This window comes from Seriola lalandi, unplaced genomic scaffold (genome assembly GCF_002814215.2).
Source record: "Seriola lalandi dorsalis isolate HSWRI2012SDOR001 ecotype SW California unplaced genomic scaffold, Sedor1 jcf7180002054997, whole genome shotgun sequence".
Classification (NCBI taxonomy): Eukaryota; Metazoa; Chordata; class Actinopteri; order Carangiformes; family Carangidae; genus Seriola; species Seriola lalandi.
In genome coordinates this window covers 1,080,159-1,103,793 of record NW_019525546.1, presented here as the reverse complement: position 1 = coordinate 1,103,793, position 23,635 = coordinate 1,080,159, and the positions used below count along the sequence as shown (strand labels likewise).

The 23,635-nt window shown below is 39.5% G+C and overlaps 1 protein-coding gene across 1 annotated transcript in view; it reads right to left on the bottom strand.

Annotated features, from left to right (window-relative positions):
- Nucleotides 1-5,433: 5,433 nt before the first annotated feature.
- Nucleotides 5,434-23,635, bottom strand: part of mgat5b (alpha-1,6-mannosylglycoprotein 6-beta-N-acetylglucosaminyltransferase B) — a 55,191-nt gene continuing 36,989 nt past the window's right edge. The window contains exons 9-17 of the mRNA XM_087171421.1: nucleotides 19,643-19,774; nucleotides 17,696-17,829; nucleotides 16,451-16,581; nucleotides 13,616-13,771; nucleotides 13,274-13,420; nucleotides 12,946-13,062; nucleotides 10,435-10,509; nucleotides 6,824-7,095; nucleotides 5,434-6,190 (exon numbers count right to left, since the gene is read on the bottom strand). Coding sequence (XP_087027547.1) covers nucleotides 5,992-6,190; nucleotides 6,824-7,095; nucleotides 10,435-10,509; nucleotides 12,946-13,062; nucleotides 13,274-13,420; nucleotides 13,616-13,771; nucleotides 16,451-16,581; nucleotides 17,696-17,829; nucleotides 19,643-19,774 — 1,363 coding nt within the window. The 3' untranslated portion in view covers nucleotides 5,434-5,991. The remainder of the gene's footprint in view (nucleotides 6,191-6,823; nucleotides 7,096-10,434; nucleotides 10,510-12,945; nucleotides 13,063-13,273; nucleotides 13,421-13,615; nucleotides 13,772-16,450; nucleotides 16,582-17,695; nucleotides 17,830-19,642; nucleotides 19,775-23,635) is intronic.

The window sequence follows — 23,635 nt, the reverse complement described above, 5'->3', positions numbered from 1 at the left end:
ACAGTGTGTGTGTGTGTGTGTGTGTGTGTGTGTGTAGTAGTAGTTATTTTCTGAGTGTATTAAACTGAAAAAATATCAACCCTAACCTAGTTGTGAGTCGATATTTGCTCTGTTTGCAATGCCCCCTCACACCTACCTGCAATGGCTCTGGCTCACTTGTGAAGCTGACTTCACTGCGGTAGACAGGACTGCCATATTATACACCAGCACAGCACAGCTCTGTGTGAGTGGTGAGTAATCTGTTACCTCAGGTGCTACAGATCCTACAAAAACAGTTACACACAGACCTTGAGCCAAATTTTCATTCAACTTGCTTTGTTAAGTGCAATAGAGTTATATCAGCAAGTAATTTATTTATTATAATAATATTTTCTAAAGTTCAGACACAGTATCTTTAACAGCTGTTGGACTTTACTTTTTTTTTATTGACATGATAGAAGATGCAAACAGTTAGAGGCAAGAGTGAGAAGAAAAAAGACAGCTGATCAATTTTTCCTTCAAATAATTCTGAGCTATTAAATAATTTTACTGAATGGCTTTATGGGTAAAATGCTATAACTCTATAATTGTAATTTATAAAACTACAACATATAAAAAGTGTCCTTACTGCACTGCTGTATATATTTATATATATGTTAAAAGGTCTCTGACAGAAACTGACTAAAATTTCCTCCACTGTGCAATTCTTTAGACATAACAGGCACACTCCATTAAGTAACGTCTGAGAGTTTTGTTTTTTCAGACTACATCCTATTATTATGGAGAAAGGCATCCGCATACAGTATGCACACACAAGAAGCAGGGCACAGAGTCATTATGTGTGATGCATTTATCTTTGTGGGAGGCAGCGTGAGCAGAAGGCAGCTAGTCTCCTCTCTGTCACCCATACTAAAGAGACATGAGCGAGGACAAGAAGAGAATTCATTAGGAAGAAGTATCAAATATAACACAGCAGAAATGTAAAGGGTGGGTGATTGGTCATGGAGAAGTTTTCAATATTTGCGTTTCAATTAAATGTGAGCAAGTAGTTCAACCTCCGCTGCCCTCTCGTAGAAGAGATGAGATGAGGGCTGAGTTTTAAAAACAGACACAGGAGAAATAATGTGGATAAATTGAGAAGGACTAGAAAAAAGGAAATAGAGGAGTTGAAGAGAATAAAGGAATGGAAAGGGCAGTGGTGAGGAGGTGAGAGTGAGGCTGGAGGAATGAAGGTGCCTGCTGTGTGTGGAGAAAAGCGATTAATCCTAGTCTGTCTGACCTCTCTCCTTGCAAAAGTTGGCCTGCTATGCCATGAATCATATTGTGTCGTGGTTACACTTTAATTCACTGGTGACGAAAACACACTTTCACACTGCTGTGAGAGCTGCAGCACCTACTGTTCAACCAGCACATACATTCATACTTACACATAGTCAAAACCTTGACTTATAATATAATACATTCGTTTGTGTAAAGGTAATTTATTCTTTTGAATGATTCTATTAAAATCAGGTTCTATAAAAGCATAATTCTTTATTACAAATTGTGTCTTTTTTTGTAGTTTTAACCATTATTTCTACCAATTATGAAACAATGTGCTGACACCTGGGAGCTCGGTCTTACCAGGTATGAAAAATAAAGGTAAAACCAAAAGTAACCACACATGTACTGTGCAGTTCAAAGCTGCAGTTGGTCTGCAAACTGTGATGGACGTTTTCAATTGAAGTTTACAAACTGCCTTCCATTTCTTTTTCAAATCCTTAAAGTTTGGCTAACTTGTGGTGTTTCTTGCCCTGTCAGGCTTCTCTTAAGAATTCAGCTTAGATCTCTCCTATTACGTGTCACATCCATCGCCACCAAGAAAATTGGCTCCTGGCATTGCAAACTTTCAGTACTTGAAAAAGTTTCACTTTATTTCTTTGCACTTGTGTCCGGGTAATATATGGCACAAAGGGAAGTAAATGTCAAAATTTAGTGTGATATGATTAAGTTAAGGTAATGGTAACAGAAGGCTGCAAACAGGTGAAGGTGTTATTTCATCGGCCCTATAACTTTGACAGCTGAAGACTGGTGAGTTAACAGCAACACGAGATAGGTCTAGCCTGACGATGTAGCTGGTTATAAACAGACTGTGGAGATGCAGGCTTGTATTCTATCAATCATACAGCACAGAGCATTTCACAGATGAAGTAAGTATAGCTGTAGCGTCTTAAATGTCATGTATAATTAAATGTACTGTAACAGCACTTACAGTGCAGGCATAAACCTGCTGTAAATGCCCAATTAAATATACTCACAGTGAGGAATCCTCCCCTGAATAATACAATGCAAATCAAAGGTTCTTTCATCACCATTATACCTCCAGCACACATCCCAGTAAACCATTAAGATTGCTCTCTTAAGGCAAGCATGTAGCATGTGTGTGCACATTGACTGTCCTGTGAATTTTTCATTCGCGTTATCCTCAGGCCAAGCAGAGGTTTTCCATAGCTCGAGATTTAAAAGAGCTCCATAATAAACTTCTCCCACCTCAATCCACATTGTTACCTGAAGGTAGCGCAGTGAGCTTGCCGGCAGCCTTTGTAGCACGCACAGTCCCAGACTGATCCATAAGCAGGGTGTGGAGAATCTGTCTGAGGTCAGAATCAACAGGTTGTCAGGACAAGAGAACTGTCAAAGAAGCATATTTTACCTGCAGGATGTAAAAAAATAAAAAGTAAAAAAAAAAAAATCTTTGTGTGATTGCTGCAGCATTTTTTAGTGTGTTACTCAGTCAGTTATTTCTTGCCGGCAAATTAATGAAGTTTTTAAGAGGTGAAAGCAGAAATAGAGGTGAGCTTTTTTTTCTGTATGGCTGAATAGAAAAGTGCTTAACTACAGATGCAGCTCAGTAGGTTTTGCTCAGAAAAAAAAAAAAAAACTATTTGAGAAAACTCTCAAGTGGTATATTTATATTTTTCTTTATAGCTTTAAGTCTCAGAGGCTTTTGTTCAGCACCTGAATTCTCACCATAAAAGCCCTAACAGATTCAAATCCCTCTTCACTACTGCCAACACACACATAGATTCTTTTACCTTTGGTTTCTGAGAATCAAAAGAAAGTTCAACATTAGTTCAGAGATTATAAATTGGAAAGGAGAAATAGGCATATTGCGAAATGGTCCTTACTATCAGTCAAAGAGACACCATCATTAAATGAAAACTGGCAAATTCCAACTCTGTCTTTTGAGGATGTCTCATTAAAATCCTCTTATCTTAGTGAAGGGCTTCACAACTTCAGTGGAGCAGCAGCTCACATGATAATGACTTTAGTGACATTGCAACATTTCTGTGCATATTATAATGTCCATTTGTAAAGGTGATTTAAAATAAATGAAGGAAAAAAAAATCCTGTTGAAAATTTGTGATCCTCAAGCTCTCAAGTTGAGCCTGAAGTTGACAAGAAATGCCATAAAAAACGAAGTCGTACTGCAATTTGGGAAATGAGTGCACACCCACTCATGAAAGAGTGCATGTCTTGATTGAGGATATGAATATAAAACAACATGATTGAAGTGAAGAAAATTGTAGGCAGCAGATTTCATTCGACTGTAGATTTTACTCAATCACTCCATACTGATGTCACTGGCACACAGAGGATTGGAGTTGTGTGTTTGATGTTTTTTCCCTTAAATTAATTGGCTAAGACCCACAATTAAACATGCATAACCAGTGGGCTATTTGGGCTTTAATGAATAGTTTAGAACTTGCTACAATATCATAATATTAAGCTATAAGGACATTTTCAAGCATCTGTGTTTACTTATGGAGAGTATTTCTCAACAATTATATCCTCTCCTATGAAAACACATTTTATTGTTATATGATGATTTTAACTGATTTATGATGTTGTCATCCATTATCCGTTTGTGCTGCAGCCTCCACCTTTGGGTGCACGTAGGAGGATGTATAGTTGTTGGTGAATACATTAATAAAACATAGGAATTATAAATACACTACAACTACTATGTGATGAAACAGAAATGCATGTGGAAAAATTGAAATTCATTAAAGATTGTATATTGAGTGGGGCAATGGGAGCCACATTAAATTTGACCTGCTTTGGGTAAAACAGTAGATTACAGCCTTTAAGTTCTGTCTTGGTAAAAAAAAAAAAAAAATGGTCCCAACATTTTCTCATGATATATCTTTTTTGCCCGAGGCAAGTAAAAGTATTTCTGAGAGAAAATTCCAGGGAGAATTTGATCATTTGCCGTTTTCAGTGTGCCTATCATTATGCGACACATGATGGACACCGGCTGTGCTTTGAAATGGCTGTCGAAAGCGGAGTAGAACTTTCTGGCACAAATTTACCTACTTCCAAGGCGCATGGGGAAAGTTACAAGTCTAAAAAGATCAAAAGTCCACAAACACTTGTAGTATATGGAACAACTGTATTGTCAGACCAATGCATGTCGGCTTGTCCATCTGGGTCCTTTTATACTACAAATGTTGTTTGAGTTTTAACCTCTTTAGGTTTGAAATGACTTCAATCGTACAAGAACAATACGACTAAATCTAACAGTTTTCAGTTTTAACTCTGCTGCAGTTGCCATGGGCTTCTGTCTTAATACAAAACTCACAGGCTCATATCTGTACATTCAAACAGTTTCTGGTCACTGTAATAATTCCTCCTCTTCACACTGTTTAACTCAGACTGCTGAAACCTCACATTAGCTTCAGCTCAAGTTTAGAAGTCTTTTATTTTTTGTTTCACAGAATGTCACCAGTGTACACATGTGTAGGCACGTGACTGTTGTTTTAAGACATACTCAAAGAAAATGAGAATTTACAATAATATGGCACTTCATCCGTGAGGATTATACCAAAATAATTTGGCAAGCGGAGAAAGCTGTCATTTTATCTGCTGCTACCATACATCAGTCACTGTACAGTCATAGTGCAGCTCATCTCCTACTCTCTCTGTATAGAGGGCTGATGTCAACCTGTAATTTTCACCACAAATGGTTGTGTTATCAAAGAAAGTGTCTCCCTAAGTAGAAAACATACAACAAATATGGGTTTCTGTAAGGGTTTGAATATAAACAGTGCTTAAGAGTATTGTATTATTTACAACAAATATCTTCTACTATAGCTTTCCTTAATAGCTTTTATTTTTTTATGAGAAAAATAAATAAATAAAGAAAAATAAAATAAAGATGCAGGAATAAACCCAAACACTATTGTCATCTTTTATCCAAAGACTGCTCTATAAACTAATGAGCCTGAGCCAGCACTGTTTGCATATAAATCAGTCTGAAAGAAGTAATTAGGATATTTCCCCGCACTTGGCTTTGTGAAATTGACCATAAAAGATTGATGATGTCTTATACTTTGAGTCCTAGTTTTTAAAATGTGATGAAATATAATAATTTCCACAGATAACCTATTAATAATCTTATAAATAATGGCAACATGTTTTTCCCCTGAATTTTATTAAACAACACTTATGTACAAATATATTCATTACAGGACATGTAAAATAGTACATCTCAGCACGCTGTAAATGGCTTTCGGTGCAACTAGTACAAATATCCAAACTCCACTAAGATACTGTAGCTATTCACACAACACTGAAAAACACACTTATGAAATTCAAGCATTAGCAACATTTTTTTGTGATCACTCTTTCCTTTTGATTGCTCATGATTTCTTTACTAAACTAACTGATCCATCAAATGACACATTTCATCATGACTTCTGTAGTCACTGTGGTGCCATGTAAACCTTTAAACTGAGGTTTCAAACCCACCAGATTCAAAGTACAATCATGCAGTTCCCTGAGAGGTTATTACCACTTTACCTACTTTGGCAGCCAGTCCTGGGTCAGAGGTAAGGGAAAAGAGTCATTATTTTTTCAGTCATTACAGCTTTTTACCGTATTTTCCTCTTGTCAGAGAGGAGCATCTCCTGGGTCATCCTGGACCTCGCCAAGAATTAGAAAAGCGTCTCCGTCCACCAGGAGCTCCTGTGGTCATAGGCAGTCCCTGCACAATGCCACCTGGCCGATACGATAGTCCCTGCAGGGGCATAGGCGCTGGTATTTGGCACTGGAGCCAGCGCAGCTGAACAGCAGCGGATCCTGCTGCAGGCCACATTCAGCATGTTCTGCTGAGAAGGCAGGGAAGAGGTGGTTCATCTCTGACTCCAGTCCCTCACACTGGAAGTCCAGCCTGGACACAAAGACAGAGAAGGAGGACCCAGCTTACAATGTAACATTTATTGTTTTCAGGTTTATAGGGTATTAACTGTTATTCCTCTAATAATATGTTTAATATTAATGTTAGCAGGAGTGCCAGAGGGTACCAGTGATTATTCCACTAATATTTAATATTAATTCTACAGTGTTGCCTCTAGAACCTCAAGGGGGGAAGGGAAATATTACAGGGAAAGGGGAGCCGGTGTCTTCTCTTGTACTTTGTGCTGCTGCATAATTTTGAAACTAGGAGTGCAGATGACGCACAACACCTTGAGGAGGGAAGATTAGTTAAATTCATATCTCCCTCAAGATGCAACATCTCATTTTTAAGACTTTCCTGAAAAGACATTACATTTCACTAAATACTGAATAGTGTGAAACAGTCTCTTGTGTTTAAAGGGGGGCAGTTCAACTTACTGTTTTCCTGTTTACTACCCTGATACATGCTGATAAACACTAAATCTTTTACATTAAGGAATGAAAATTAAGTGTGACAATTTTGTTATAATGCAGTGTCAACAGGAGCAAATGAAAAGATTAAAAATATGTAAGGCCAAATTAATATGCACAGTCATTAACAAATTATCCAAATGAGGAAACATCTTACGCGCTGAAGGCCTCCTTAATGTTGATGAAACGATACAGGGCGGGTTCGCAGATTAGTCCTGCACTCTGACACGCTTTCACACATGATTGACCCTCCAGCGAAGCCAAAAGCCTCAGCGCACTGAGTGGAGGCCAGGATGTGTAGGAGCTGCCGTTGGACGCCCAGGTTAGGAAGCTAGAGTTGGGCAGGAGGATGAAAGGGCTGGGAGGGCTGCCCAGCCACGTCCTAGACAAGTTTACTGGAGGAAACTGAGCTTGAGGAGAGCAAAAGTCCTGCAAGTGCGAAGACAAAATGTCCCAGATCAGTAATATTTTGAGTGTTATATTGCAAACACTTTGACCTGTCAGGTAAAAATAAGCACTATACTCCACTGCAGAACAGTGACAAAGTATTCAGCTTAGCAATACATACAACTTCTGGACAACTGATACGGGAAATAATAATGGAAGTGTTACAATGCAAAGATGCTTATCAGAACTGACAAGTCCTCAACAATCTTCCAGGAGAAATATATGAATGCAGTTATACAACCCAATAACAAATGAGGATTGGAGGCAAAATTAGGCTCAGGTGAAAGCCCTGATTACATTCCCCCTCCAGCTGGAGCTATTCATAAGACCCAGGTAATAACATTTCTCTGACATGTCCCTCTGGCCTCTAGACCCGTTTATTAAACAGGCTCCTAGTGCCCACAGGCAATAACCAGGTTTCCAATCTCTCCATCTCTGCTGCACCTCCACTCTTAAACACAGACATCATCCATGACACGCAGGCACGCACCAACACACGGACACGCGCACTAAGAAATCTGAAACTATAAGATTAGATAGTCACATTGGTCTGTGCAGTCAGATGATCACACAGGTTTGTTTAAACATGTTATGTACATATTATCTGCACAGGTGAAAGTGATTACCTGGAAAGGTTTTTTTTTTTCTCTACATGAGAAGTTGTTGTACTTTTTCAATGCAATAGATGACTGTAATGGACGTTTTGAGCGTGTTCACTGTTGGGTTCATGAGGAATAAATTGGGTGTTTGTTTTGAAAGCCCGTGTGATCATTTGAATGGAATGATTTTGAATGAATCATGTGGTAATGTTGCCGCCCTCACCAGTTCAGTTAATGAGGGAAGTGTTTTCTTGAATGCGAAAACATATTTTAGTATATAACTTATAATGTCTTACATTAATGCAAATGTCTGCATTATTATTTACACATTGCATATATTCTTTGTACAATGAACATTAAAACATTTATAACTCCTAAAGATTTCACTGCTGTACGTCACAGGATGACCCCCCACCAGCCCATAAATGCATTGTAATAATAAAAATAACTGTTGAACACAAAGTTAGCAGAAAGTAAACAAACATCTTTCTCTGTTTACTACTCTAATTGTGTGTGTTTGAAAGAATTGTCACTGTTATTTTTCAGTTAAATGCTTTCTCAGTTATTGGGATACTTTAAGGACAAAAAATAAGAGGACATTTGCCATCATGGTGTCCTATAATCAATGCTTTTTTGTTGGGGGGGGGGGTTCACAATGGGGGCCCTGGAACTCTGTCAGTGGATGGAGGTGAGAGGAAGTCAGAGTGGGAGATAAGGAGGATTACAGATTCAGCAGGAAAGTAGAAAAATTTGAGAAATGTGAGCGATTTGTGAAGTTAGAAATAAAATTGGAAAATTCTGAAAGGAGGGTCAGGGAGGGTTGAAAAAAAGTGAAAGAAAAAGAAAAGGGAGGAGAGTCTGATTGGGAGTCTGACCTTGTACACGCCAGGCAGGCAAGCAGTCACAGTCTCAGTCAGTCACGGCATGTTGAGTGTGTGTGTGTGTGTGTTTCTGACAGCGGGGGAGAGATTGTGTCAGAGCAGAGCAGAGGCTAACACATTTCCTTAACCTGCCACTGCCAGACCCTATACCAACCATCACAACATAATAGATGTGCCAGAGGATGTCAACATGAGTGAATATACAAATACAAAATACAAAAATGTGTGTATGTTGGGTTTGGATGTGTGTGTGATGAGTGTATTCTTTTTTGTTTGTTCGTTTGTTTTGGTAGAAGGACTTCTGTACTGTTCTGATTACAATAGTATGCGATGTAACATCAGATTTTAATTATTGATGAATTCATAATTTCACGTGTGCAAAAAATTGGATAACCATTTCTATGTATGAGCGTTATTTTCTCTTTCATGTCTGTCCTTGAGGAGCATCATTGAGAAAAAATTAGTCACTGTGCTTGTCTATTATGCTTGTAGCTGGCGCCTGCAAAGGTTTTAATAGCTGACCCAGGCAGTGTAGCAGAGGTATAAATACTGTGGCCAAGCAACTGAGAAATCCCAGAAAGGGAACTGTCTAAATACAAGTTCAGCTTCTTGATTTAACGCAGATCAACTGAATGGACATGTGAGTGCTGCAAGGACAGGAGACATTGTGCAGTTGTGAAAATTCAATTGCCGTTTTAGTTTTTAATCTATTATCAGCCATTTATCCACACAATATTTCTAGGAACTAGTGAAAACCTCTTTATTTAAGTACCTCAAAACACAGGCTGCTGAAATACTTAATACAGTTATCACCACAAATTTGACTGAAAAAAGCGGCTGTCAAGATAAGCAGGGAAACAAAAGATTCAAATAAATATTAAGCTTGGAGCATGAAAAAATGAGGAGGCTAAATGTGTCGAACTGAAGCGGTGTGGTTTAGATGGTGTGTGTCTGTTCCAGGAGAAGGACAAATGATAAATATGCTTCAGAAACAGCGAGCAAGTAAGAATGCTAGGAGAGCCAGGAGAGACCCAAGCATCCACCAATGTCTGGTCCACACCAGGAAAAGTCCAAGGAAGCAGATTTGCTGGGTGTAACAAAACAACAGTCTGTAAACACTGTAATGGAGGTGAGTTGGACTTGTAAGCTTTAGTATGAACTTAATCACAAATATAGCTGCATATGTTGGTAATATTATATTAAATGCAAATTAGCTGTGTATATCAGCTATATGCATAGCTAAAAGTGTACTATGACATTTTGGGAAAGTCAAACTATTTATGTAAGGGGGCCATTTGTAAATTTTCTCTGCTGCCAAACGTGGTTCCGGGAGCCGGTAGTGATGATTGTTACTTGACAAGAGCTTCTTCATTGTTGCGTTTACAAGACAAGAGGTTATAATATTGCACTCTGAGTAACAAGGCGGGCCAGGGCTAGCTGGTGAGATGTGATGGAGACAAGAGTTAACATTGCGGTAGAATTCCACCGCTGGAGACAGATTTTGGAGGATAAAGGAATGAAGTTTTAATGCCGAACTTGCAACGTTTCTTCTAAACTTGTAAATAAACAGCTGTTAATGCTAACGCCAGCTATGTAGCAATAGCAAAATTTACAACTAGCTCCATCAAAACGCTTTTAAAAAGGGCCACAACAGCTGAGCCACACACTGAATAATTACTCTTGCTCACATTTCACTTCTATTTCTATGGTTGATTCACACCCCCAAAATGTCACCAACCTAAGTTGCTGAGAGGCAACATATGCACCAACAAACAATTTCTATTATATCATTATAACCCTAACTGGCATGCCTACTGATTTGGATTTGTTTTGAGACCCACCTGGTTCTGAATGTAGGCATGAACTCTTTCAAGCATCCCCTCACAGGTGTACTCATAGGGCAGGAATGGCTCCACCTGCAAACACAGATGCGAACACAGATGAAGAATCGGTGGGGGGCAAGAGAGAGAGGGAGTGTGTCCATGTAATTATAGGAACTGAGCATCTGATACTTAATCAAAACTGACATATTCATTAGTGTAATTGTGAAAGGCTTATATCATACCACAAGCCTCACATTAAAATCAATGACCTAATACATCACAGGTGACAAGTTTGAAAATTGATTTCATTATTTTTAGTGATGACTATATCAATATGTCAAACAATGGATTAAACTGACAGCGGGGCATAGGTCGTCCGGCGCCGAAGAAGCCGATGTTTTTGAGCATTCTGGGTCCATCGGGTGCATATATCAGTGTCGTTAAGGCCCGCCGCTCCTTGTGTGAATTTTGATACCAGACAGTGGATTAAAATTCACTGAGAGAGCACTGATCGATAGCTTGTCCAGTTCTTTCTAGTGTTTTATGCTAACAGCCTTGTGAGAGATGTGAGAACACAGCAGTGGCAGGAAGAAACACTCTTACTGAATTAGTGCAGGCTGATGTCTTATGAGACAGTTTTATATTAAGTACTGAATTTTTGAACCTATTGTTTTTTGATGACATCAGTAATTATGAAATATAACAGGATAGGATACATTGTGTTAGGATCCCCAGTGCAGAATACCCTCTGAATGTCTCCCATGGTAGCTGAAGTGAGATCTCATTGTTTACTATCAGGCCACTAAAGCACAAGGGCTTTTAAACTGATAAATGGTTCCTTTTAGTGTTGTGTTCCTTTTAGCACTCCCTTATTACTTTATTTCATCTGAGTTTAATGAAATGTATCTGGCACTTCATCAGCTATTCTGCAATGCAATTTGCCTTTTGGGCATCTTTATATAATAGAATCCGAGAGCGAGAGGAAAAAAATGCTTCATAGATGGTGATTTGAATTCAGCAGTGGAAAACATTTCAAAAAGACTTTGCAGTTTATATACCAAAACTGACTGCATTGCTGGGCCTCAAAAATATGTGAGCAACATTCATTATTTCACGTCATCTTTGATGACATAAAATAAAACTTCATCCACTTTCCCGAGCTGAGCTGTGCCTGGAGCAGCCATGTCCAGAAAAAGGTACACAAGCCCTGCCTGCGAGTAAGATGAAGCTGGTGTCAGACATTTTAGTGCGCCTTCATCAGCTGTCTGTTTCTTCATTTCCATCATTCATTGTTGCCATGGTGTCAGTAAAAACTGAGGCAACAGTGTTTCAGACAGGCACAGAGGTAGCACTACAGCTCACTGACAGAAAAAGCTATCTTACATTAAAAACATGAGCAACAGCTTTACTAACAAACCTTAACTTCAAATAGTGCTGGGTAGTTAGTGAGTGAGTGAGTGAGTGAGTGAGTGAGTGAGTGAGTGAGTGAGTGAGTGAGTGTAATTCACAATACAGAATAACAATGAGTATAAGCTACAAGAAGGGTTTAAGTAAGTGAAATATGATCGATTAAAGTAAGAGATGAGCTAGATTTTCGTGGCAGTCAAAGAAAACTATGCATTCAGCATCCTCATTGTATTTCTGGGTGAGAAAGATCCAGTATAACCTCGTAAGCTTTGTACATTATTATTTAATTCATATCACACACAGCAGCTTACCTATAATTATGTGATGCTATACTTTTGTTTTACCGTATTTACAATTCTCTTTAATTTCAATCTAGTCCTAACATTTACATGTCCACACTACATGGCCATATTAAAACAAAAATCCACCAATTTCTTATGCATGATATTTATGAACATTAAAATGATTAATCTTTTTAAGAAGATACAAAATAGAAGGTGGAACTTGCTCAGTCAGTCTGAGTAATCAGTTTTGTTTTGCTTCCACCAAGTAACCACTTTTTAAGCATTTACCAGTGCCATGACTGGTACCTTATTTTACCTCTATCAGCAGGAAAGACAAAGTCTATTTAACACACCTGCTAGGTAGAGGCACACATGCATCTTGGCACTGCAAGAGCCTTGGCTGTGGCTTAGTGTTGTTGTGGTGACAGATTGAGCACAGCGTGATTGATTAATATGATCTGCTGTGGACAAAGCTTACTGACTGTGGCGCTGGCCTCTGGAAAGCAGCCATGTAAACCCAGGTGTGGGCATAGTTTACTTACTGAGCCGCTCAATATCTCAAGCAATTAGCAGTGCGGGGCGCAGAGAGGGAGCCAGCTAAGCATTTTGCTCTAATGTCGGACGCCATGATTAAGAGCTCTATTAAAGGCTGAGGGCTTCAAAAGTAGGTCAAACCCCGTGAAGTGTGAATGTAAAGTGTGCAAGAGCATATTATGCTATCACCCAGCCTATTATGCAGCAGTACAAAGTGTGCTGCGGTAGACTATATATTAGAATACTATTATATGTTGAATGGGTAGTGCTGAGTTTGGATGACAAACACAGAAAATGAACATACATTGATCCTCATGATCTCACGAATGGTCGCATCAAACTCTTCAGAGTTATTGAAGTCGATTGTGATGACATGAGGCCTGCCAATATACTGCTCTGCATAGGGATGCTGGGAGGACACCTGAGGGAGGGATAAATAGGATATATAATTACAATAACAATAAAAGTCTTAACTACAAATCAAGTCAAGATGAGAGAATGGTGTTGTGCACTTGATTGTTATGGATGTGTGGATATGTGGAAGGACACGCAGAAATTAAATTACTGTGTTCTGTAATAATATTGTCAATCACCATCATTCTCATGGCTGAGATGAAGACAAGTGTATCTACCTTCCTGGAGGTGGGCTTCCCTCTGAAGAAGTTATGATTGAGAGAGCTGTGAGGGGGATTAAACTTGGGTTGTAGGAAGATGCAGCCATTGGCTATGGCCTCCAAAGGGGCGGGACCTTCATATGGAAAACCAAATCCAATGAAAAGCTTGACAGGAAAAAAGGAGGAGGAGGAGATCGTGAGTATATACACTGAGCTGCTCATATCCAGGTCAACACTTGTGTAAGGCTTAGTTTAACTCTTCAAAAACACAAAGCTATTCAGAGAGCTTTTCATTATGAACCAAAAATTGTGTGTGCAAACATCTGAGCATTCTCATGAAAGCATCAATAATGTCCCCACCTTAGCCTTTCTAAGGAGCTGCTGCAGCTCCTGCTGAGGCAGCAGACCATGGTTCTTGACAAAGGCAGGCACCTCTGGTGGACGCTGTGTCTCATAGTACACTGTCCCGTGGATCTCCATGTAGCGATGCAGAATGGCCAGGAACTTTTCCTTACCCTTTTCAGACATTCAGGAGAAAATGAGTTAAACACTTAAAAAAAGGCACTGTAAAATAACTGATTTATCATTGCAAGCACTGCTGCAAAGGTGGGTCATCTTCATTTGCATTCAAATTATTATTTTTTTTCAATCCACCATATCCCTATCGGTTAGTTTTAGCCTCTCATTCTCACTTTGTATTTGGCATATATTCCAATGGTTTTCAAGACCACTTGACCTGCAGTTTGGATGCTTTTATACTGCTTATGTTGCTTTGAAAACTCACATATTAAAGCACAGACCTCTATGATGAATATATAAATAAATGCTGGCCAAACTAAAGTCTGTTTTTATGAAATTCTTGAATTAACTTTCAGATAAATGTCTCATTCGAGACACAGACAGTACTTATATGTGAGAATGCCAGCTATGCATTTATGAGCTTTTCCTTCTTTTGATTTGTACTATGTTTAATTTAAAGGTTCTGTAAACAAGATTTTAAACAATAATATAGCAGCAAACTACTATTTTCTATGTAAAGATATAATGGAGTAATGACGTCCTGAGCAGAGAACGAAGATACACCCCCTCTGTGTGTATTGTAAATCTGAGTGTCTCTGTCCTTTGTTTTGGTATCCGGTCCAAAGGCATGTGTACGTGTTGGTGCATGTAAGTTCCTCCCTTTTTACTGGCTCTGTCGGTGTCATATGTGCAGCCGGTCCCAGGAGATAACTCCAAGGCTGAATTTCTTTCTTTCCCTGTCGAACTGTGGAGCCAATACTGGTCTGGCTTTAGGAACCTTAAAAGGCTCCAGCTTGACTCGGAGCTGACTTTTCTTCTCCTTGATGTTTAAGTAACTTGATAGCTACATAATGTTACGTCTTCATTAATGACCTGCTACATTAGGCAGGATACCGTTAACTAACTTGCTGAATTTGTTTAGCAAATGTTGCTATTGCTAACTGGTTTAATGCCAGCAGGCAATGTGTGGACTAATGGTTATGGCTGGCTAGTAGCAGTGACAACTGTTTACAGAACCTTTAAACACTGTCAATGACTTCTCCTCTAGCACCAACATTACTTTGACCAGTTAAATGGAGGTGCACTGATTCATCAGTATTACACACAACCACTCTATAACGGGCAGAGGAGAAAATCCCAAAGGTGTTGTGGGGAGGGCAGGAGAATGACCCCAGCCTGAGCAAAAATTGTCAATGGAAATGAGGCAACCAGATCTGATGAGCTGAGTCAGCTCTTGTTAGCACTAGCATCATCATCTTGGTAACTATCCAACACCGGTGACATGATGAAAGAATTAAATCAATGTATATCTTCTGTGTTGCTGTGTGGAGACACTTTGCTTGAATAATGTTACTGAGCTAAAAGTGAATTTGTTCATCTCAAAAAGTGTTGCTGGGGGGAATGTCATGAATTATTTACTAATGCTATGTCTTGAAGGCATAAAGCATTTATAAATGTCATCCGAGTGTTACTCCTCGTTTTTCATCTTGGGCTATTTTAATGTCTGCGAGCAACATGGAGATGAAATCACACTTTCTGTAACTCAAAGTGATACTTCTACAGTGAATTGTAACTGTGACCGTAGGAAAAAGGGCAGAACTTCTTCACTTAATTCAGTCATTCATTTAGTCATTTTGTCTATGCCCATGAATACTCCACCCTAATAAGTGCACATGCACACACACGCACATACACACACACACGCACTTACATGATGGTCCTCTATGCTACATTACACAGGTTTAGATTCTGGCAAATATTTGAAATCACGTCTGTTAGCATTTATTTTGGAATAACTGCTTCCTGGACTGACATTCAAAACTAAGGCTCTGATATATGAATACATGCCCACATAACTGAGGGGGAACTGTCTAGGAACACTCAGTTTGGGTTTTGACATTTGGAGAATCGATAATGCCAGTGTAAGGCAGGTGCACTTACTTGAAGCTGTGTAGATCCATCAATGATGCATCAGGGTATCATGAATACAGAGTAGTACAGGACGAGAACAGAAGCGTGAAGAGGAGGGATGTGAGTAGGGACACGCAGATGTAGGGGAAGAGAGAGAATATGACATGAAGAATTAGTCATTTTTCCTCTCGTAGGACCTTTGCAAGCCCCAAATCTCACATGCATCTCAGAGGTGAAGGAAGAAGCTGCTCTCAATGAGGGGGTATTCACTGTCTGGAGAGACCCTGGCACTACTGGCTTTTACAGTGCAATCTTTCAGACTCACAAATGTTACATTGCGGCTCAAGTTGTTCTAAGAAACATGGGACGCTGTGGCAGTGCAGGAACAAAGCTCCAGTTAGATACAAGTGAAGCAAACCTTGGGGGAAGCTCCAGCACACTTCAAAGTTACAGTATGAGAGAGAAACCTTGCCAGTAGCTCGGAGGGAAAATTTACCCTAAACAAAACCAATTGTTCCTCTACCAACACACTTCAGGACAGATTCCTGGAGGAGACAGTTGTTTGGAAATGTTAGATCTAGTGGGTGTTTTACAGTTAAGGAATGTGATATTCAAAAGTTCTGCCTTTTTTTTTTTTTTTTTATCACATTAAAAACAACCCACTCGGGGTCAAATCATTTCCTCCTCTCACAGATTAGAAAGATGCTACAAAAATATACCACATGTATTGACAGTTGTTGCAGGGGGTTATTGTGTGATACGGACCTTCCACATGCTGGCTTCTTTGCCATACACAACCGCCATATTGTTAACCTTGTTCCTCTGAATGTTCAGTCTCTCCGTCTCATTCAGCTCCTCTGCCACAAAACCCATAAAAGAGTTGTCTGGAGTGTGGGCTGCCAAGGACAAACAAAACAATTGGAAATACAACGTTACAAGTCCAATTCAATGTCTGGGGGAAAAAAAAGTTATTAAATTAAAGTAGCTACTGTGGAGATCCAGACTGCTGTGCATTTAGAGAATACAGAATAAAAGGAAGGCAATGGCAATTCTGTAAAGCTGAAATTCATAATATTTTAAAAAATGTATTGTTGCATTCATCTGTATGGGACAGTGTGGTGAAACAGTAAAAATGGTACATGTACTGGGGTTGAGGATGCATTCCGTAATTGTGATGTTGAGAAATTTCTAGTTGATGATGCCAGTGTTAACTTCACCAATAATCCGTACAGTGTATTTTCCTCTATGTGACCTGGTCGGTTGATTTTAACTGTACATCAACAGAAAGGTGAAAGATCTTTACAGAAGTGAACCTTTTTATTAATCATCTTTGTTGTAGTTTTGACGAACACAGGATTATAGATTGCAGCTTTAATGTGTGCTGAAAGCTTTCAGCTCTCAGAACACAAAATGGCACTATGAATGTTGGCACACACAAAGGATCTACTACACCAGGGAGCTGTAAAGTGGGAAGGCAAAAGAAACTGTATTTTCAGTCAATTTTCAAACCTGAGATGAAAGCTGACATCTTTCACAGTGTCATGCTTTGTGATAACACAAAGTATTTTGGAAACAGCGGGGGTTGCCCATTGTCTCTGAATTAATTGGAGACTAGTGCAAACAGCTGAAGTTTCACCAAATGTGCCGTGAATGTGCTCGTGTTTGTGTGTGTAAGCCTGGTGGTGCTTGGCTACTGTAGGCTGCTTCAGGCATCTGTGCAGGCACAGATGTTATGAACGAGCTCTGCGGTGTTTGTGCCCCAAAGCTGCGCCTGTGTCGTCCTGAGGACTTAGTAAGCTCATCCAATCTGTTTGCACACTCAGTCACATAAACTCAGACGCACACATGCCTGCGCACACGCATCAAAACACCTCGTATTTCTGATTTATAATCATCTGTGAAAATTTATGCAGACATTTAATCTAATAATTTCCCATAAGCAGATGTGAAGCCTCGAGCTCAGAAAGAGCAAAGTGGAAATCTGTTAGAGAAAAATCAAAGTCCACGTACGGAACATGGTCATGTACTGTTGGCCGTGAAGGTTCCAGTAGCCCCAGTTCGTTCTGTAGCCGTGCAGAGTGGCGTACTCCTCGTGGTTGTATGCAGGCTCAGTGCCGAAGGTGTCAATCACTCGGATGTGGCACCTGGGACAGAATAAGAAATAGGCTGAGCTAAAATTAGAACAAAGTTGTGTCTTGCTTTCAAATCAGGAAGTCTCTGCTGAATTAGTGAAACAAAGAGCAAAAAAAGTGAAAAATAATCCCATCGGTTTAGTTTTTTTCACCAAAGGTAGCACGTTCATGCACAGTAAGAATTAAGTCTGCATAATAATATGCTCACACAGTTAGATCACAGTAACGACACGAATGACAGCCGTGTAAAAACAAACAATATATTCTTCATTTAGAGTTATGGGAGCTTATCACACAGCTATAATAGTGTCTTGTTGTCAGAGTGGTTTGTAAAGCTGTCAGCCGTGATGGATATCCATGTCCCCTGCCAGTCTCCCCTCGTTGAGCAGAGCTCATACGGGGCCTCAAGGTGAGACAGCTGAGGTTTAAATCACAGCCTTGTTTCACAGCCATCACAGAGCCCTCTCCTGGAACAGAGCATGACACCACCTGGACTCGGCTAAGCTGGATTTGAGTCAAACACATGGATCAATACTGCTCTCTGAAATGTTAAACTCTTTTGCCATGTGTAAGTCTCTCTGGATTGACTGAAAAATGCTTGAAATCTTTCCTGATAATGTTGAGGCAACATTGCAACAGGGAATAGATTGCACCGCTTCGACTGCATCAGCACTTAAACATGTTGAAATACATTGCATTGACATCTCTCCAGATTAAACCTGAACGGAAAAACAGGGGTGGAACATTTAGTTTACGAGGAGCAGCACGAAAAAAGACATAAAGAAAACCAGCACTTTATCAGCAGTGAATATTCGCAGTAGGAAGTCAAAAAATCCACTGATGTAATCCAGTCCGAGAAGATTTATCAATGCCCTGCATCTCTAATCAGCATCAGGGCTGGTGAGGAAATTAAAGTACTGGTCTGTCACACTTTGACAGCTCAGGAGTGTTTGTCGATTGGCTGACCTTGGACTGATGCTGATTGGAATCAGCAGAGGCTTTCGCTGCTGCTCTGCCGGGGGCCGCATTTTAGACAATTAAAACACAGGAGAATCCGAATGAATTATTGTGAAATGCGTGCACCTTCTGCTCGGTCATTTAACAAATGTAGCAGCTTTCTTTTCTTATACATTGACAGTAAAATACAGGATGCAAACAACCTGCAATAAAGCCAGAGCATGAAATGTCAACACTGTATTACACCCCATCGATTACCATTATTTTCACATTGCTATAACTTGAAGATTTTGAAGTTTTTCTTAAATATATTTCCCTCCCAAGGGAATAGTTTGCATTAAAAGCTGTTTACAAAGTTTTTCTCCGTTTGGATAAAGAAAAGGATTTTCTTGTATACTGTGACTGTTCCAGTTTTGCTCATGTGGAACAAAAACTTTACCAACTGTATTTATTGTCAGAACAGAGCCTGCAGCCACGCAGAGTGATGGAATATGTTGGTTTTTGTTTGGGCATTTGCAAATAAATGAGCTGTGTTTCATTCTAATACATATAACTATAAACTTGTGTTGTGTATATGCTAACACATTCATTTTAAGCTTCTCTATGTGATGCATATAATCAACAGTCTGAGAAAAAGGAAGTGACATCAGCCCAGAAGTCTGACCCTGTTCATTGATCAGCGTGGAAAGAGGCTAAATTAGCCGCCCAGTCTACCAGCCTGTAATGCCGGCAAGTCAATAAGCCAATAGTGAAGTATTTCATCAGAAAGGCAATTAGTGATAACCAAAATTAATGCAACAAGTAAATGGAGCTTGTTAAACAAACAGAAATGACAGTCCTAAGAAAGAGAGAGAGAGAGAAGACTGACTTGTGCTTCCTCAGTGACAGACCCATGTGCTGCTTCATTTGCTGCAGGCCATGGTAGTCGGTGTAGATAAGGTCAAAGGGCAGAGGTCCCGTCAAAGGGCAGCTTCCTCTTCCTGGAGGGACACCCAAAAACCTGCATACATGGATCAGATGTGCTTTTATTGTGATACTGAGTCGAAAAAACGTGCAAGGTGCCATAAAAACACTCACTGTAATCCAATAGCAGAGATGAAAAACACAAAAGAAGAGAAAGAGCAAATGTCACTACCTGAGAGAGTTTGACTGGCCATCTCATAAGTGGAAAGAGAAAATATCTCGGCAAAAGTGAAGCAGTCCAGGGGCACTCAGGTCTAACGTACTGAGTTCTTGAACAGAATCTCAACTAAGGTTCTGCACATCCAAAAGCTCAGTTCACTTGCCTTCAGTCCAACACTTTTACACTGATACTAATAAAGCTGTAGTCGACAAACAGTCAATGATCAGTTAGTTCATTTAATAAAAACATGTTAATATTGTCACTCCAGTATTATCATACCTGTGCAGGTGGATGAATTCTTGCAGAGGAATCTGACAACTTTCGTGAACATTACTGTGATTGACAGACCATTGTGGACAAAAGGACTAAAAAAGCAAAAAAATCTACTAAAATACAGTCAGTTCACCATAACGCAAACAACAGATCAGGAGAGTAATTGATTTTGATGGGACAGCTCTACTTTTCATAGCGTTGTGCTGCAATTTCTCCCATTTCTCTCAAGTGTGGAAAAGGGTGCATGTAAGAATTGAGAATGGTTGGGAGAGAGAGAGAGAGAGAGAGAGAGAGAGAGAGAGAGAGAGAGAGAGAGAGAGTAGAAGACAGGAGGAATGAAAGAGCCCAATTGCACCGTGAAGCATCTCAGCGCTCTCAGCAAAACGACGGCAGAGCCATTCAACCGAACAACCCACAATTCAACACTACCAGCCAGTGATGTCTCGCACTGGGGGGTCACTCGGTTTGTCTGCACAACTTGTTCTGACTCAGACGCAGAAACACACATATTATATGAGACATGCAGCATGTTCATTTAACCAAACATCTCTGACAGATGCAGAGAAATGGCCGCTTTCAAGTTTATTTGTGCAGCATCTGCCTTTGTCATGACACCATCTAAAGCACCACATAAATTCTTATTTGAGCTGATTCATTGGCTTTAAATTTTAATTGCTTTAATTATTCTTTAGGATTCACTATCATAATTTGGGTTGTTATAATTTTTTACTATGTATTGCCATTTTTATCTTTTTATCTTTCCTTCGAGAGATACTTGGTCCATTGGATTTTTTTTTGTGCATTGTTCTTTTACGCGGCTATATTTTAAATGAGGTCTCTACCTCAATGTATTTACGAGTAAAAATTAAGGTTGAATGAATGGAAAAATGTTGGCATCTCTTGCATTGTTACTTCTCTTACCAGATGTTTTTTGAGAAAAATAATGAAGAAATTACAATTAAGTGAATGAGGAAAGCACTGATTGCAAAAAGGCTTGTATCGCCTTGCATATTCAGCCCTCTATATTGCTCACAGGGCATGTGTGTGAATGACGGTTATATTCTTTGTATATTTATGGCATAAATTAAATGTGAGAGATTAGAAGTCAGCGCTGTGTTGAGATAACCTGCCCTCATTGCTTCGCTATTCTCTGCAGTCAATGAGCCTGGCTTGATCAGGCTCGGTATTAAGAGTCTGCTGCCTGAAAAAATACAGTATAAATAAAACCAGACGAGAGCAGTTAAAAAAGGGCCTTTTGTTACCAAAAATAAAAAAAAGAAAGAAAGGAGATGCAAATTTGTTGTCTGCTATGACAAAGTACAGTGCAGCTTCAGAGTGCTCTGCTTTCAGTTGGGATCAAGGTAACACTTTGTTTGAGGAAAACACAATCAAGCGTGTCTGTTTTCATTACAAGAGAAAGTAATGCTTTGTCAAACTTCAGCAGTTCTTATGAGCCACGCAGCATACAAAACAAAAACAAGAGAGAGTGGATGTACTTTGTGCACTAAATGTACTTTACTGTGTGTCGGGATAATGTGACATTAAACACTTTGAGGCAGTTTGTAAAACAAACTCTAGTATAAAATACTTCATAAATACAGTGATAAAGTTCTGTAGGACCAGTACATACCACACAAACACACTGGAGGTGTCGCTGGAGCCAATCTTAGCTGACAGTGGGTAAGAGGTGGGGTAGTCACCAGTTAACAGAACCTGCATGTGAAAACATCTGATTTATAAATGTAACACGATCTAGTTTTTGTCTCCCGAAATAATCAATGACCCATTTTGGCTATGCATAGTTTACACACCTACAATATTAAGTATATGATGCACTACACAGCACCTTTAGTTTATGTGCACTATTTTCCATGTCAAAAAGAACACACAAGGACAAACATGAACTGCAGTGCACGGTGGATATGATTTTTTACAATCGCTCTTTGGTTCTGGGCCAAAGGATTTTAAAGTTAAGGTAAGGAAACAGCATTTGATGACATCAGTCAGTGGAGGGACTATTGACACAGTTAACACCCATCTAACCTAATAGTCGTCTTCCTTGTTTAAGATTTCAGTTTCCCATGACTTTGTCAATGTAATAAATGCTCCTGCTTCATCGACTGGAGCTTTCTCGTGCAAAGTGTAACTGAGACACTAATGGGGTTACAAAGTAGATACGGCAACCAAATTACTTGCGACAGGAAATGGACTGGATCTTAAATATCAACAACGTTCTGTGATCAAAGGAGATCCAAAAAAAGGGAACACTGTCAGAGCTTCTGTTTAAATATGAATGAGAAAGAAAAGTGAACCAATGTTAATGAAAGCACCTCTGTAAAAGATAGAGATGATCAAAATAGCACAGGAAATACTAAAGAAAAGCCTGTGTTCAGTCACTGTTGGTTGAGAAATATAATAGCTTTTAGTGTTGTCAAACTGCATCCACTTCATGAAAGTTTTTGCAGCAGGAGTCACAGACCCATGACCTTACACACTCTCTCAATACCTGGCTCGGAAACAAATCTTGCACGACCCAACAACCACACACACACATACACACAAATACCTGCAAAACAAGAGACTATCGATCTTCCTTTGGACAGTGAACGTATTTAGTCAGCACTGCAGCCTTGTGGAAACAGGCATGGCGGCCCGTTCCCCTACAATAGATGGGATAATGAGCAAGAGTGTGTCAGCCAACGGTGCTTTACGCTGCGGTTTCATCAGTCAAAACTACACACCCAGGCAATTCAGTGCTTACACAAACAAAAGGCTCTTCACTTAAGCTGTATTTCTGTTCTCTATATTGTGTGCAGTATGCAGCCAGGTGGACACAGTACAGTCCAGCTGACAGAATCTTACTATATTAAGGCCCTGATGCGGGCAAGAAAATAAACTTTATTCATATAGAGAAAAAGCACATGAAAGTTATAAGATCAAATATGGAAATTCCATATTTTACACATTATGGGAAAACAGCGAAATTAACTCTTCCACATTATACCCTATACTGAAACAGCTCTCACTTGCCACAGCAGTTTTTGTAATAAATTCAAATGTACGTAAAATAACTTTCTTCTGTTGTTTGAGTGTGTGTATGTGTGTCGTTTCACTTGCCACTATTCTGCGTATGTAGTATAAATGAGCATGTGTTTTCATCAGTCTGTGTGTGTGAGATTTCACTGTGTGAGCTTTAGTTTGAATTATGGTCTTTATGGACCCTCATAGTTTAATGCTGACATGCAGTAATGTAAGAAAAGATGTGTTACAGTGACTGAGTGCAGAACTGTACGTGACTCCACTCCACACAGATTCAATGAAGGTGCTGCTGTTCAGAGGTTTAATTGGATATATGCAAATCCAGAGAAACTTTAAGGGAAGAGTAAAAGGATTAAAGTGTATTATGGAGCAAAGACTATGAAAATAGGAGTACACACAGACTGTAGCTCACAAGCACACATACAT